General features: G+C 40.3%; 2 protein-coding genes across 3 annotated transcripts in view; one reads left to right on the top strand and one right to left on the bottom strand.

Moving 5' to 3' along the window:
* The window catches only part of WASHC5 (WASH complex subunit 5), a 28,176-nt gene extending 20,815 nt beyond the window's left edge, over positions 1-7,361 (bottom strand). The window contains exons 1-6 of the mRNA XM_083826426.1: positions 7,224-7,361; positions 6,032-6,327; positions 3,666-3,811; positions 2,171-2,255; positions 1,799-1,899; positions 716-908 (exon numbers count right to left, since the gene is read on the bottom strand). Of these exons, the coding sequence (XP_083682552.1) occupies positions 716-908; positions 1,799-1,899; positions 2,171-2,255; positions 3,666-3,811; positions 6,032-6,217 (711 nt within the window). The 5' untranslated portion in view covers positions 6,218-6,327; positions 7,224-7,361. The remainder of the gene's footprint in view (positions 1-715; positions 909-1,798; positions 1,900-2,170; positions 2,256-3,665; positions 3,812-6,031; positions 6,328-7,223) is intronic.
* The window catches only part of NSMCE2 (NSE2 (MMS21) homolog, SMC5-SMC6 complex SUMO ligase), a gene marked incomplete at its 5' end in the record, with an annotated part of 129,997 nt that continues 120,461 nt past the window's right edge, over positions 7,266-16,801 (top strand). The window contains 2 exons of one of the 2 annotated variants that reach the window (XM_083826430.1): positions 7,395-7,536; positions 10,738-10,885. In XM_083826430.1, the coding sequence (XP_083682556.1) occupies positions 10,753-10,885 (133 nt within the window). Of the gene's footprint in view, positions 7,537-10,737; positions 10,886-16,801 lie in introns of both variants that reach the window. The other variant, XM_083826429.1, reaches the window with a different exon arrangement.

The raw sequence follows: 16,801 nt of genomic DNA, 5'->3' as shown, positions 1-16,801 counted from the left end.
CTTTCAATAATCTTCAAACACAGTTTTTCTGGCATCTACGTACTGTTTCAGTCATCCAGGGTTCACTAAATGTGTGCCAAAAATTACAGAAAAAAAGATTGTTCGTGCTACAGACCAAACTCTGCTCAAAAGCAAATGTTTTGTTAAAGCTCTCTCAAAGGAGTCATATTAGAGGAGACTGAGACATTGTTCATACTTTGCTTCTTTCGTTTTGTTTTTCCCTTTATTAATTCAATTATCATAGTTAAGAACTGTGACATTAGGGTTTCTTTTTAATCAAGCTATCTACTAAGGGATGATAAATCTCTTTGTAGTAACTAACTAAAATAACAGCAATCTCTGAGGGGATTAGTTATTAAGAGTGACCAATCATTTAAGATTTAAAGACATTAAAGAAAATGGGTGAGTTTTTTGTTTGCTTGTTTTTTACTGTGAGGTTAGTCACACATTGGAATGGATTGCCCAGGGAGGTTCTGCCTTCTCTACCCTCTGGAGATATTCAAAGCCCAACTGGATGTTGTCCTGGGCAATCTGCTCAAGCCGACCCTGCTTGAGCCAGGAGCTCAGACTACATGACTGCAAAAAGTCTTTTCCAACCTCCACAATTTGGTGATTACATGATTTATTTTCTTCTGTGCTTCATTGTTGAGTAGCTTACCTGAGAAATCATCTGCTAGTCTACTGTAGATGCCTCTTTTATTTCACAGTAACTTACCTGATTATAAATGTCGTCTGACCGCAGGCGGCCAATAACCATGCTGATGAACGTTTCGCTTATGGGTACCCTGCTGAAGTAGCTCTCAGGGTAGTTTGGAGGTCTTTTAGCTCCAGGTTGGCTCGAGTACCCAGTGCTTCGAAGCAATTTACAGATATCATCTAAATTGGAATCAGCAGAGGATCGGGCTGCACTGTTTTACAAAAGGAAGGAACAAAAATTGAGCTCTATGACCTAGTTATTTCCTCCTTTCCCTTCCCTTGTAACCACGACCTTCCTCCAAGAAAACAAATCAGATATTAAGGTCTGGAAGATTTTTGGCTGTTTACCCCATGAATACAGTTTTCACCATTATAGGAGGACACTGATACACATCCATACTGAAATCCCAGATAAACATACAAAGCCCAAACAGAAAAATGAACTTTATACAGTGACAGAAAAAGCAGCTTTGTATTCAGGGGAATAGTTTTGTTCTGTTTCTTTGTTTCTTCCACCTGCCTTTTATAATTCTGCTTGTTGCTTCATTTTTGCATTCAACAGTCAAAGCAGCACAGGCAAAGGATTTTTAGTTAAAATTTTAGTTAAATTATGTGTGAAAGGATTTGCACTTATACTCTTTGAGACCCTTCCTGTCATACAATGATGCTGTCAGTCTACCTGCGAAATCCCATTACTGATTCCACTTACCCAGCACTGTAACAAGAAGCCTGACTTGCAACACATTTGCAATTTAGATACTCAGGACTTTTCACCAAGATTCGCTCACATACCTACGGTACCTTCACAGCTCACACTCGCAATGCTAAAGCTTTAGCTGAAAGCTTATTTGTCAGTGGACTTCAACTCTCTGTTGTGATAGCATGAAAAATCTGTTGCCGCAGTTTTACAGCCAGACCTGCAAAAACAGCTAATGCAAGGAGCTCTATTGATATTTATAGAGCTCTGCAAAATTATCAGTCTATCCGTACAGTCAAATAGGTGCTGATATTTCCATTATCTTAATTCAATAACCCAGTGAATTGAGTATATCTTGTTACATTTTTTCAGCCTTGAGTGCTTCTGAATACCAATATACCTTACCTGTATCTGTAGTAGGAAACCAACATTCTTTCTCTGACTTCTCCTTCAATTTTTTGGTCAATGACCAGTAGCATGACTCCATATAGATAGAGTGCTTCACACTGTTGGGAAAGAGAAAGAACAAAGCGAAGAAATTGCATCAACACAATTTTGTAGTAACATTAAAAGACAAACAAGTGCTGATAAGCTAACAGAATGGCAACTATGTAGTCAACACATTGTCAAAAATGGCAGGCTGAAGATTTTTGGTCTCTGTCTTCCTCAAAATAAGCCATAGCATTACTGTGTATTTGGTGAATTTTCATTTTTGTCTAGCGTGGCACAGAACTGCTTGGTACCTTGTTTTATATTACAGAATTATTGAATACTTACTAAAAGTTGTTTTCCATCTTCATTAAGGAGGATGGTTTCTAATGTTTGCTGAATGTAAATTCCTTCATTGAGGTCATCTAAATATCTAGGAATCACAACAAAGAGAGTTGGTCATCGACTGCTTTGCTCTCAAATTATGTTTCTTCAGAACTCAATTGACCAAAATCGTTTGAAAGTCAAGAGAGGCGTCAGAACATCTTCCTAGTACAAGCAGCATCAGGTTTTTCAGACAAAGAGGAAGAAATGCTCTAGTTTGAAATGAGAGGCTGGAACTCCTAGCTAGAGCCAACCTAGCAAAATCCTCCTTCCATTTCCAGGTGGTGTGCATGAACTACGCTGGAGGATACTCTGTACCTTACATCTGACATCCTCTTAACCTTCAAATGGGTGGATAACAGCCTGAGAACAAAAAACTGAGAAAGAAAAGCTCCTCCCCCACTCCAAAACCTAGTAAAACTGTCACATTTTCAAGTTAGCCCCCAAACATCTCCTGCAAATAGGTTGAATTTATCTCAACTGCAATATGGAAGGTGGAGCTAGGAACAGAGGATGTTCTTGTGGATTAACAGAATTTCTTCTTATTTAAGGACTTTCCAGTAACACTACATATTACCCTACGACAAATCTTTTCAGATAAAACCAGCAACAAAAATAACTTATGCTTAAGATTCTCAGGAACTTTTTCACAAAAATTTAGTTTGACAACATGGAGTCTCATTTTATTCAAAAATCTTCATGGCAATATCGATGATAAAGGAGAAAAAAATATCTCTAACAGGTTGAATGTTTTCAAGTCATGTATTAAGCTGGTAAGGAACAGTAGGAATAAATTGGTGAGACCACACCTTGAATATTGTGTTCAGTTTTGGGTCCTTCAAAAGGATACCGAGTTGCTCATGTGTGTGCAGAGAAGTGCAATGAAGGTACCAGAAAAAAAGATTTATGAGGAGCAGCTGAGAAAACTGGAGTTGTTTAGTCTGGAGAAAAGGAGGCTGAGGGGAGACCTCATCAATCTCTATAACTACCTGAAAGGAGGTTGCAGCAAGGAGGGTGTCAGTCTTTTATCTAGTGACAAGTTACAGGATGCAAGGAAACAAACTCAAGTTGTGCCAATGGAAGTTTAGATTAGAGGGAGAATTTCTTCATGAAGAGGGTGGTCAAGCATTGTAACAGGCTGCCCAGGGAAAGTGGTGGTGTCCCCATCCCTAAGGTATTTAAGAAACCTGTGGATGTGGCACTAAGGGATATGGCTTAGTGATGGGATGCAGTAAGTAATGATGATGGTTTAACTTGTAGATCCTGAAGGTCTTTTCCAATCTAGATGCTTCTACGCTTCTAAACATTAGTGCTTACTCCAGTAATCCAGGTTCCCAAATGCACATGAATACATTTAAACAGCGAGCATACGGGGTCTCTGAAGAAAAAGCTTCTCATCATTAAGACTCAACAGCACTCTAGTCAGAAACTCTACATGTATATATATAATATACTGTACCTGTTCAAATCTACAATGTATTTATGTACACTCTGAAAAGCTAGATAAAATCTTGTCAAAATTTCTATGTTGTTTTCACGAAATTCTTCATCTAGGTCCAGTAACTCAGGTTTGGCTTCCAGTTTGCCTTCACATGCCTCAGGCCCCTAAGAGAAGACATTCACGTTTAGAGACCGCATTTGACCGTGTCCACAACACTTTTCAGTAGATTACACAACACACAACCACCAGTGTACATGTAACAACAAATTAACATTTCTCACTAAAACAAGAACCTGTAATTTTCCAAGCTACTTTATGATTGAACATCTACGAAGATTAACTTTATGCTTTCTTACACTTTGATTTTGAACATAATTTCTCCTTTGCAACCAATAGAAAAGAACAGCTAACACTTTGGATAAAACTTCGATGCATCCAAAGCTGCTGTGTGCTTCACAGTGGGCTTTCTGTAGTACTATCCACCTCCCTGCTGGAATTTCTTCCTTTACACATTTGATCTGATTGACATCTCAGCTAGAATACATAAGATTGAGGCCTCACAAACAGTTGTGAGCTTAGTACTTTCTCATGCATTTAAACTGCTTGAAAGCATGAGACTTATCTGAGAGTTTTTACAGACTCTGGATCTAGCTCAGCACCAGTACCCCAAATTAACGCAGAAACTATGTCACTAAGAACCGTGTGTAAAAAAGGGTAGGGACGACAAGCCTGACTTTCTGAAAGCAAGGCTGCAACCTTTTCTTTCTAAGCATTTAGTATGGTAAATATTTCTTAGAACCTCTGTTTGGTCTTATCACTAACATCTAATTGAAAATATCACTTATGCTTAATTGAAAATATTAATATTTAATTGAAAATGTTGTTGATATTCCACAGACCGCTTACCATGGCACAAGACCATGACTTCAAAGGATTCAATAAACATGATTTAAAAAAAAAAAACTTAAAATAGAGTCAAAATAAAATATCAAGCCTAATATCTGGTTGGTAATTGCTGTGTAGTTTTAAAAATGGTCTTGTGTTTCACTTTTTCAAATTGCTACATAAAATAAAGGATAAAAGTAGGTCCCAAACTGCCTATGGATTTTTTCAAAATTTCAAATCTAATTAACTAATTTTAAGAATCATGTATACGGGAATGAAGTGTTAGCAGTGATATAATCTCTGCTTTGTATGTCTTTTACTGATTTTGGTGCAGTCACTCTGGAAAGTAGCAGCACTGCTTTGCTTCCTTAACATTAAAATCCTTCCAGTTTCCAGGATAACTGTATTTCTCACCAATTACACCTATCCACTTTAAAATTTTCAAGTAATTTGCCTAAAAACAAAAACAAACAAACAAACAAACAACAAAAAAACAAGACTTCTGGAGAGACTTAAAACACTTAAATCTAAAGGTATCTGGGAAATCACCTGTGCTTAAGGTTTTCAGTGCCTGAGGCTCCGAGCCAGTACTCAAAGCTGACAGCTCTTACCAATTCCTCTCCACCCCTGCCATATTGCTGTATTGTTAACTTTTCTTTTACTGTACAATCCAGGTAAAGCCAAATTCCCTACAGCTCCTTCTAAATCACGTTGGAGAATGAAAGAGGGGAATATGTTCTATGAGAATCTTCAAGTTTGTAAGGGAAACAAGGGCTTTTCATGTTCTCTTTGATTTGTTTGTTGATCCAGTGCCTGTGACGAGCCCAGTGAATGAACAATCATGGTACTGTCCAACAGGAAAGCATGAAGCAGTTTTCACGGCTGCAAAGAATAAGCTACAGATAACCAAAGGAAGATGGGCATACTGCCCACAGGAGTGCTCCAAAGAAAAACAACCCACTGCACAGGCTCAGAACTTGCTGGTTAAAGCAAAATTTAAAGTTCCTTCAAGAAATAATAACCGAGGACTTGAGTCTTATATGATCAACAACCATCAAAATTCGCAGGCCAGATGACTCATCGTACATTCTGAAAGACTGCTCTTCTATGTATGCACTTAAAATTGCCACCCCTTCTTGCCCTAAAACTCAGTGTGGGTACTGGTTAATTGTATATTCTGCCTAGGGGCCTAAGCACAGAGTGCTCACCAGGCTGTTTCTGCTCACTCAAATGAGTAAGATGACGCTAAGTGTGACCAGAACTATACAAAATACAAGACAGTCCAGAAGCGGAATGTTAGCATGCGAGCATATCCCAATTACTATCTCAGTTTAGTAGATTTTTGGTAAGCACTAAGCAAATAGCAAGTCATTGCAGTCAATTCTGAAGCATGCTGGTAATAAACACAGCACACAGGAATGGCTACTTTGTAGCCCTTATACTCTACCAGGACAGCAACACTTTAAAGTGAAGTTTAACAATAGAAGAAAAGGGTTTACCTTAAAATAACTGAAATCAAATATGATATCTCCATATTTCTGTTGATCAGCCTTGTCCTTCAGCCTGAAAACACCGGGAATAAATTCTGAGAGTCTTAAGAGTTCTGCAATGATGGCATTTCCACAGGAGACAATCCGAAGAATTGCCTGACCACAGAGATTATTTTCAGCAAGAAAATCAACCATCGTGGAGCTGGACGTGAACACGTAGCACAGGTCCTGTAGTCTGTTTCTGAACGTTAGATTTCACGTTATTTGAAGAAGAATGAGAAAACTAGCTGCTCCATTAACAGCACCTATAAAAACAAAACCACACACATTCAGAGTGCTTCATGTTCGTATTTTTGATAGTTTAATCCATGCAGATTTTTAAGCATACCCCTAAATCTTTCAGCTGAAAGATAAATGCTCTATTTAAAGCAGTTGGTGAAGTCAAAAAAAAAAAAGTGCACTGAACTCATCTTTAGCATATACACAGCGTTTGATTCAGTCACCTGTGCAACCAGGCAAGACAAGCACGGTCTCTTGGACCAGAAAATTTGAAGAGAAATGTTAAAGAATGAAATGATGACAAATACTGAAGCAATTGAGGCCATGCAGGAGATGGTGGCAAGGAAAACAAAACAGGTTAGGTGTCTATAATAGGTTCAAACACAGCTGAAATAATTGTAACGGGCTTTAGCAAAACAAAGAAAACTTTTGCAGCCAAAGGGCTAACTTTTGTGCTGCAGCCATTTATTTACTGACATTTTTTTCTTCAAGATGCGCAGCACAGCACCACTAAAAATAAGCTTTCATATTTTAGGAGCCTTTGCGTGAGGCTTCGAACTGACTTTAGTTTTTTAACCAAGACCTTTCCAAGCCCCTTGGAACAAACTGAAGGCGGGGGCACCCCTTCAGCCCCCTGACCCGACCCAGGAGCCTGACCGTCCGGTCGTGTGGAGCCCAGCGGGGTGTAACAGGATGTAACCCCGATGGAACAGGACTGGGCTTTAAATTCCGTCTCCCCCACTCCCCCTCGGGCCGTGGGGTGCCTTTTTGGCCCGAATACCCCGTCCAAGATCGCAGGAGCCGCCCGCAACGCGCCCCCGGTGCAGCGCAGCCCTCTCAGCCCCGGGCGCTTCCCTGTCCTTTCGCCTCAGCCCCGGGCGCTTCCCCCGGCCGCCCCGCCAGGCCCTCCCTTGCCCCTCACCGCCTGGACGAGCCCTGGGGAGACCTCCTCGGAGCTAGCCCCATGCCTCAGGGCTGCCAACAGCGGGGAGAGCTCCAGCTTCTCCCCACAAAACCTCTTCCCCGCCGCGGCGGTGGCAGCACGGCGGGAGGCGGCGGCGGCTGTGCCCAGCCCTCCCATCACATGATGGCGCCGTCATGTGGAGAGGCGCCGGCTGATGAGGCGGTTCCGCCGCCTTCCCGGCCCGCCTTGCCCGCTCGTAGCAGCGAGGGAAGGGTCGGTGGACCTCCGGGACCCCTCCGGCACCCCTCTGGGCTGCGGCGGCTGGCTCTAGGTGAGCAGCGGGCGCTGCTGAGGGAGCCCGCCCTGTCCGCCCCATGCCCCCTGAGGAGATGGAGGGGGACCGCTGCCCTCCGGGTGGGACTGGTGTAGGGCGGCCGGGCGGCCTCAGCTTGGGGTCGGGGGGCGAGATGAGGGTACGAGGGCATGGGGAACGGAGCTTGATGCTTGGGGGGCTCCTCTCCACACCGCTATGGGAGGAGAGTAGCGGCCCTATGGGGCAGGCGGTCACCCAGATGCCCAGGGGGTGGGCGCCCAAGAGGTGGGCGCCTTTGGGTCTCCGCCTCGTGGTTTGGGAGCGTGGGGAAGCTAGGTGGCTTGCTCAAATCTCGAAGGCATGTGGTAGAATATGAAGTATAATTTAAGATTTGTGCTCTGCAGCCCTGTTCGGACCGTTTGGTCACTTACTGTTGAAAGAAACCTGCCTCGCTGCTTGCACTTGGTCACTTTTTCAACTCTTGGTTTTGCTTGGGTCTTCCTGAAGTGAGGTGTGTTGGGGTGGGAGTGGCAAATGGATGCACCTGCTTAAGACTCTTCTGGCAAGAAAGGCTCAAAAGCTGTACAGGTTTAAAAAAAAACTGTACAGGTTTACAGCTGTAAAACCAATTCCAGTGAGGATGTGGCTGTGCCTCCGTTGGCAGCATGGACAGCTGCAAGCTGATGTTGAAGAGTTCACTTAGACAATTTGAGGGGGAAATCTTTGGGATCAAAAACAATTTCTGAGAAAAATAAGCTTATATATATATAATATATATATGTATATATTTTGTCTAAGAGTACTTAAATTATCTGCCAAAGCACAAATTGAGATACAACTACCAACACAGTGGTATGATCTAATATTGTAAACAATAACTTAAGTTTCAGTTTGGCTTGGTCAGTGCTTCCACAAATATTAAGAGAACGAAGAAGCCAGTTTAATTTTTTGCTATTGTTTTTTACAGAATCCTGTCTTTCAGTGTATATCTGTGAAATTCCCAAAAGAACAGCGGGTTTTCTTGATGAGTGAGATTTACCAAGTTCAAGAAGTCAGCTAGGTTCTTGCTGTTAACTTTGATGCTCTAAATAGGCCCAGAAAGATAAAAATGATAACATGATTTCGTGTGGCTATTTAACGGTGTATAAGATTTGGGTCACAGAGGTTCTATACAAATAGTCTTGGTGAGATAGCAAACAGCTGCTTAAAAAAACAAAGTTAAAAATAATATAACAACTTAAAGCATTTGTTATTAAATATATCTTGAAGAGCATCTTTAATTTTTTATTTATTTTTTTAACTTTCACAGAGTTCTGTAAGGAACTTTTTGCATGTCTTCTGCTGTCAGTCTGACAGCCTCTGAAGATAACAATTGCTGTCTTTTGACAGGGAGAGCATGAGCTGAGCTAAGCGGAGCAATTGTTGAAGACTGCTGCCTCTTCTCTGGCAAGATGCTCCTTTAGAAGGGAAAGAGAGGAAGTCAGTTAATATGGAATTCAGAAATTCAAATTGTGGCAAACACAAAAAATCACTATGTTGTTAAAAACTGTTGTAAACCCATGACCTGAAAGCAGCGTCATAAAAGGTGGTCTTGAGTAGCCAAGCACATTTCTGAAGCAGGAAAAAAAAAGAAAAAGATATGAAAGAAAACATTAGGAGAGAAGAGACTGTGATGGCAGGTATTCAACTCTTACAATTTGCACGATGTTCATGAGGAACATGGCAATGTTATTCATGTTAGGATGAGCGTAAGATGTAGTTCTGGAATCCAAGTGTGAGTAGTAGAGGGAGAGAGGGAGATACAGTCTTAGATATGCAAACCTTGGGCAAAGCTTTATCCTTTAATATTTTGCATACTTCTGTTGGATTATGGCCTGTCAAGGGCTTTTGATGATATACCAACTCATCCCCTTGTAGTTTTGAGTACTATTTAGATAAAATTTGTACTATAAATCAATTTTGGTTATAGATTCTGTTCTCTCCCTCCTTCCCAGTGTGATCTGAGTGTAGTCCTTGAAAATCTTAGTTACTGTTTACATGGACTGATAAGGTATTTCTGTCTGTCCAAGACTTACTTTTATAAACAAGTGTGTTTTTAAAGCTGAGCGGAATTTTTCTTATCTCCTGGAACTTAAAGTATAAAACTCTGCACACCGGATCCTTGTTTCTTACAATACCTACATGTCGTCCAAGCAAGTTATGATAAAGCTTAAAAAAGGAAGGGCAGAAGCTGAAATTTTAGAGGGGAGATCACCAACTGATATGAACAGTGTGGACAGGGATAGCGAAAGCAAGCTGACTTGAGGGTTATGTTAATGACAGAGGAGAAGCAGTTAATCCCAGGAAAGTTGTAGGTTGTGGGTCTGTATTGGGGAAGATGGTGGTAAAGAGGCAAACATGATTCTCGTGTGATGCTGTTGTGTGCCAGTGGAACACTGCTGCTAACGACACAGTTTGTGACAACTTTGGGGGAAACAGGCACCATCTGTAAGGTGGGCTTTTATTTAAAAATGATGTTAGATGATTTACTGCTGAATATATTCTTAGAGCCCTTTATTTATTTATATTTTTCCCCACTGGAAAAGCTGTTGAAACAGGCTTGTAGATGGTGGGGCTGAATTTGATGTGAGAAGTCGTATTTCTTACTAGCCTGGTTGCTAATGTGTCTAGAAAACACAGGGAAATCTTGGGGTGTGTGGGCTTTCTTCAGAGCTGAGATAGAGCAGTAATTTTCAAGATAACATTATCACTGAGTTTAAATTTCATTGTGGTTTAGCAGTAGAAATGAGCAGATGAAAAGGGCAAGCTGCATTTTGGGGTGTAGTTTTGCTTAATATTTGCTTAATGTTGAATAGGAAGGGAATTGAAAACTTCTGGTGAATTGCAGTTCCACTGACACTTCATAGAATCCTAGAATGGCTTGGGTTGGAAGGGACCTTAAAGATCATCTGGTTCCAACCCCTGCCATGGGCAAGGATGCCACCCACTAGACCAGGTTGCCCAGGGCCTCATCTAACCTGGCCTTGAACACCTCCAGGGATGGGGCATCCACAGCTTTTCTGGGCAGCCTGTGCCAGTGCTTCACTTGTGAGCTAAGATTTCATCCCTGCTCTGTAGTTTTTCAGCAGTCCTGTGAACACTGCTATTTGCACTTTCGTTTTATCTCCCAAATTCTTTGGGTGTAAACTGCATTCAGAATGTTCTGTCTGTTATTTCTAGAGTAACGATTTCAAGATGCCAGGGGCTGCAAGAATTTTGTTCAACTCTGTGGATTCTTCTCTCTCATCTCTGAAAAACTGCCTATCTTACATAAATACTGGAATGGATATCACTACTCACGTTGCCCTTGACCTCGTGGAAAGTTTCAGTAAGTAATTCCTCTGAGTATCTTCTTCTATTGCATCCCGAATCTCACAGGTGAATCCTAGGCCTACATATTTTGACTTTGTTACAGTCAATATCTATCTTTGTTATAGGAACTGTAGCTCTGCTGGCTATACAGGGTGTTTTCATCCCACTCACTTCATTCTTTTCAATGATAAATTCAATGAAAATGTAAATACCAAGCAAACATTGTCCTAGCTTTTGTAACAACCCAGACTAACAGTGTTCCAGTGTTTATTATCCTATCGCTTTGTAAAAACTTCAGTATTGCTGAAGACGATGGAGAAGACCTTTTAAGGTGAATAAAATGACTTTTCTTTCTAATACTGCTTCTTTGTGTGTGTTTCATTTAATGTTTAGGGCAAGATATATTAAATAATGCTGATGATTTTGAGTACAAAGCTTGAGACACCTGTTAGGGGATGCAATTTTCTAAAATGCTGTCTGTTTCTCTGCTGAAAAACAGACCCTTTAAGGGTGCTTCAGTTTGGACATGTACAAACTGGGATACCATAAATCTAATCATTTCTAACAGTCTTGTCATTGCTATTTCACAGCAACAGGTGCAGTGCAAAGCTACTTTTCAAAGACAAATGTTACACCTCCCATTTCTGTAACTCCTTAGATCTGTGATAATATTTTCACTAGGAACAAAAAATCAAACCTTTAAAGCTTTAATTATGAGCAGAGAGTGAAAGTCCTCTAAAAGAAAAGATTTGTCATTCATTATAAATCTTGCGCTCAACTAAGCCAAGGTTTATGTACAATCAAGATGAATGCTTCTCCGTTTGTCTAGTGTGATAGATCTCTCTCCTCTGACCTTTTTATCCATATTGCTGTCAGAGACAATTGACGTGCTGTTTCTGGATGGTAGAGGAAATGGAAAGCTTGTCTGAACAGTCAGCTGGGGATTCCCTTTGTGGTAAGACGGGTATAGCCAGTTCTGCTTCCTCGCTGCCTTTGCAGCCACCATCCCTCCTACTTTTCCATCAGTGGAGACACACTGAATGTAGTGAATTCTTGTAATCCCAGAATGATCTGCAGAAATTAGTTATTGGTGACAGAAGAAGTTTTGATTAATATCACTTCTCTGTGGAAGCCAAATCAAGCCCCTGTTGCATTCACGTTTGGAGGCGTGATAGGCAACTTAAGCTTCACTCTGCAGGTTTGCAGCTGAGGGTTTGTGCATGATACTCCTAGGAAATTTCATGATCTTTCTCAATCACCTACTTCTGGCATATTAGTCTTTAATTACAACCTTAAAGTTGTTTGTCCACTTCATTCAGTAACCAAAAGGACCTTATGTAATATATTGTCCAGGGAGGGGTTTACTCCTGATGAGCTTCTTATGGCCATTGTTACAATTAAGTTGTATCATGTGACTGGAAACAGCTCCCAGACCATAAAATTCATTTTATTTTAGCAGGGGTAACATCCTGTAGAATTGTAATTCCAGGATTTTGAAGAATGACCTTTTAACATAGTCCGTCCCGTTGCGCTACAGAAAAGCTATTACAGGCTTACTTTTGTAGTTTAGTTTAAATCCCTATGATCTATGTGCTATGGTGTTAACTCTTCACTTAGAGTAATTCTCTCCTTTACTCATACTCTTTTCTTTGCTGATTTATGCACATGTGAAACAAGCAAATGAGTGAAGCTCCCTCACTTTTCTTTTACAAGGTTTGTTTTTCACTCCCTTAGCTGTATATATAAAGGTCATTCATCTCTTGAACTTGAGCTTCAATTTCTTATGTTCCATATACAATGCCATCAGGAAGATACAAAGTTTCTGTGGTGTGACATACTTTTGGTAAATAACTGCTGTGGTTTTTTGTTTGTTTGGTGTTTTTGAGTTAGCATCATCTGGTCTGCAGTACTTGGCTGTTAAGCTCGTATAACCAACTCATTAACACAACTTGTCACATATATAAAATTGTCACCCACCTATTCTACTTAGCCTGCATGTTCTGAGGCAAAGTAGTCATTTAATTTTGAGACATCTTTAGGTAATATGCTTCTGCATTCTTGTTCTTGTCCATTTGCAGTTTGTTTTAATTTCCTTTGCAAAATCTAGCTTCATCCAGCTTCTGACAGGTTTCATTGCTAGGCTTTGCAGTGGCAAAAGAATTCTATTGTGATTTTGTGGTCAGTATTTTATTTTACAAGCCCTGTTGCTGCGAAGATGCTTGCATGTTACACAACTCTGCTTCTTGGGAATAGTACTGGGGTAAAATTCTCTTAGGAAGTACATGAGAGAGGTTGGATTTACATCTGAAGATAGATAACCGAAAAGGCATACAAAGTTAGTGCAGTAAGTGACGTCTGTTTCTTTTCTGAGTTGTTACTCTCCAAGAGCCCAATCTTGAAAACCTTTACTGGTAGGCATATTTATTAAATAATACACATTAGTGTTTGCTGGACTGGCTACTGTTAAATGCAGTATCATGGAGGGATCTCCCATAAATGCACCTGATAGGAAGTTAGATTTAAAAAAAAAATTTTTTTTTAAAGATCTTACTGGATCACTTTTCCCTCTTTTTTTCTTTAGATTATGATAGGGGCTTTGCTCACGTGTTGTATTTGAGATGTTTTACAGGCAGCAAACGCTATGGTTTTGTTGTTTGTTTTTTTTTTCTCCCTAAGATTTAAGGGTGATTCATGAAAGAACGTGTGTGTAATTTTTCTAACTTCAGTGCTCTAATATAAGAATAAGATAAAGAAGAAATAGAAATTAACATATGAATTTTCTTTGACGTATTTAAAGTGCTTTTATGGTATTTCAGTCTTGAGGGTGCTTCCCTGTTAAGTAAAAGCCTGCATACTAGGGCTAGAAAAGGCTCTTCGTTTTCTGACATACTTAGTGGAGAAGGATGTAGGGAACAGTTGTGAAGAACATAAAAAGAAAACAGTTTGGTGTTTCAGCACGGTTGTGTGCGTGTGAGTTGTAAAGCAGCCACGATTGTTCAGGTGGAGTGAAAACCAAAGCTCGCTAGGGGGCAGGAGAAGATAGGAAGTAAACAGTACTTCCCTTGAAGCTCCAAAAATATTGAAAAGAAACTGGCTGCTTTACCTCTCTGCTGATCTGGCCGTGATCCATGAGCCGCCTAAAGCCCTCTCCAGTTAAACCGTCCAGAGAACAAAGAACTCTTCTTCCAGTGGTTATGGGAGCCATAAAAACCTCTCGGGATGACTGAATCTAAGCTCCTTAACAGGTGGTGGTAGTGTTACGTGGAATAAAGAGGGAGCAAGCCTGCTTTTTAGATCGTGAAACCCTGTCGGCTGTTGATGGGAAGAGGTGCCACTTGTGTGCCACAGTTGGCTCAGGATATTCCCTGCTTTACAGTAGCCTTGTAACCTTCCGTAACCTTTCTTTAGAGGATCTCAGCTGCTTTGCAAACACTGGCTAAGCCTCTCTGCTCTCTGGGAGGTAAATAATGGTTGCAGGGATTACTTCCTCTACCAGGATTGAAATGAAAATCTTCTGAGGGAATAAGGGGTTGCTATATAGAAACGTTGTGACTCCATAATAATCCGAAAGAGAAAAATAAGTTTTCCTCCATCTGATTGAAACAGCAGAGAAAACTTAACTAGAGAAGATAGAAAGGGGTTTTTGAGTTGGATGTTGGGGACATCAGATTAAAATTACTGTGATATTTATTCATGAGTAAGCAGATCTTTCACGGCTTTATGTTGATGTGTGCTTTGGAAGTTTCAGAACAAAATCCAGCACTGGGTTTTAAGCAGTAATTTCCCATGTAGAATTCCTCCTACTGAAGTAAGACTTTCCTTTCTCTCAGCACCATATTTCCCTTTAGGAAGCTGCCGTCTACCCACTGACTCACTTCAATCCTGTTTAAAGGGATTTTGATCTGTTTCTGGGTGAAGGTGGCATGGCTGCAAGCTAGTATACATACTGATGCTACCATGTATTACTGTGCTGCTGTACTTAAAATTATTCACTTTTAAAAGCTGTAATAAAGCTGCAATAAATATTAATCTGAGGAATGTAGAAAATTGAGGGAATCTGTTTCACTGTTTCAAATGATTTTGAAGATTTAAAGATTTGTAGCCTTTCATCAAATGTTACCCCATTTGGCAACACAGGACAAAATGTAGCAGTTAATCTACTTCTTCGCAGCCTGGAATGGGTTCGTTTTACTACTTTCTGCAAAATAATAATACTAATAAAAATAATGCTTACCCATTTCACAGGAATATTGGAAAGATTTAATGTCCGATATTTCCAAGCAGGTTCACAGTTATCTCTATTTATGCATATAGTTGTCCTGACATCTGCTTACAGTCCACAATAGTAAGTTTAAAATGATTTCTGTCCATTTAATCCTTATTTAATGTTGTGAGATGTTTTGGGAATCCCAGCGAGCGATAACGAGCAAGTATGGATATTTTTACTATGGAATTGTCAATAATAACAGAGCTCACATGAAGTCAAAAGAAAAGTATTCTGCAGTAGAATTAAAGCAGTCTGAAATATCTCTGAGGCTTCTAATGATGTAAAGACCCAGAATCTGTTCCCAGCTTTTTACTACCTCCTCTTTCTTTTGTGCCTCCTGGCATCTTGTTCGCTGTTGCTGTACTCTGGAAACAAACCTTCAGTGAGCTCCGACCACAGTGGTCCCCAAGTCTTTTTCCTCTAAGGATCCTACTATTCACCCTGTGCTGTAGGGATGAGAGAGTTGTACTGATGTAAGCTTTATTACCAGAACTTCACTTATCCGAGTCTTAGTTTCATCAACGTTTCTGTTACATAGTCCCCTAGTGTATTTAGGTCCATTTTGTTCTAGTCCTCTATAGGCTTATGAAAAGAAAACGCTAGTATTAAATATTCAGGTCAGGCATTGCTCGTTTATGAACATAGATGATCTCTACCAAAGTAAGGCAATAGTGTTGTTCAGGATTTCTGTTAACCTCTGTTGATTCAGGTAAAGGATAATTTTAATGTATCCGAACCTGAAAACCTCGTGTTGCTCAAAAAACTTTGTTGATATCCATGAAGTTATATTGATGAATAAGACTTGCCTGTTCATAGAGAATTTGCAGACTTTTGACATTGAGCATCCTTGTGGTGCTGTGTTGTGAGCATGTGCTGGCAAATTGACAGAACTGAAATAAGATTTCTGAGGAACTGAGGATCTGAGCTGGAGATGAAAACTAGTTTCACCAAACTGAATGTGAAAGGGAAACAACTAACTTTAAAGTTTATTTTATTTAATGATTTTAAATGAAAGATTTATGTCCATCCCAGGCATTCTGCCGATTATCTTTAGGTACTGACATTGTCTAAAGGCCATACGTTTTTTGTTTGTTTTTTATTTTCCAAAATAGCATCGTGGTACAGAGACACTTTAAAATGTCACTATAGAAAAGGCCACGTAAGCAGCAAAATGGAGTGTGCAGAGTTGGTTTCAGTCTGTCCTCTCTGCACTCAAAATGCTCTTGGGCGTTCTGTGGTCCAGTCCAGTGAAACACTGAAGAAAAGGATACATTTAAGTTCTCGAGTGATCACCAACTTTCAGAGTGATCCGTGTATTTTAAATGTTACGTGCATTCTCATATCCTTTGCTGGATTGGAGTCCTAATAGATACGGGAATTTGAAGGTGACACTGTTGGAAATGAGTTACAAGTGCAAGTAAAATCGTTGAGTTTTACTATAATTTCTGTCTTTCTAAATTCAGCCTCAGTCTGTTGTTTGAGCTTTAGCGGTGTGACTGAAGAAAGAATTCACTGTCAGTACTCGTTTGGCAATCTCTCTCAGCTGTGACATTCCTAGTATTGATCTTTTAAGTCCCGTATTAACACCTCTGCACGCTGAGGAGCAGCTATTTGCACTGCTTACCTAACTCAGCATCTTCCTATAGGGTTAGAAGGCACTGCTGG

This window comes from Anser anser (genome assembly GCF_964211835.1).
Source record: "Anser anser genome assembly, chromosome: 2".
Lineage (NCBI taxonomy): Eukaryota > Metazoa > Chordata > Aves > Anseriformes > Anatidae > Anser > Anser anser.
Note: the sequence above shows the minus strand (reverse complement) of the source record. Positions and strands in the feature narration are given on the sequence as shown.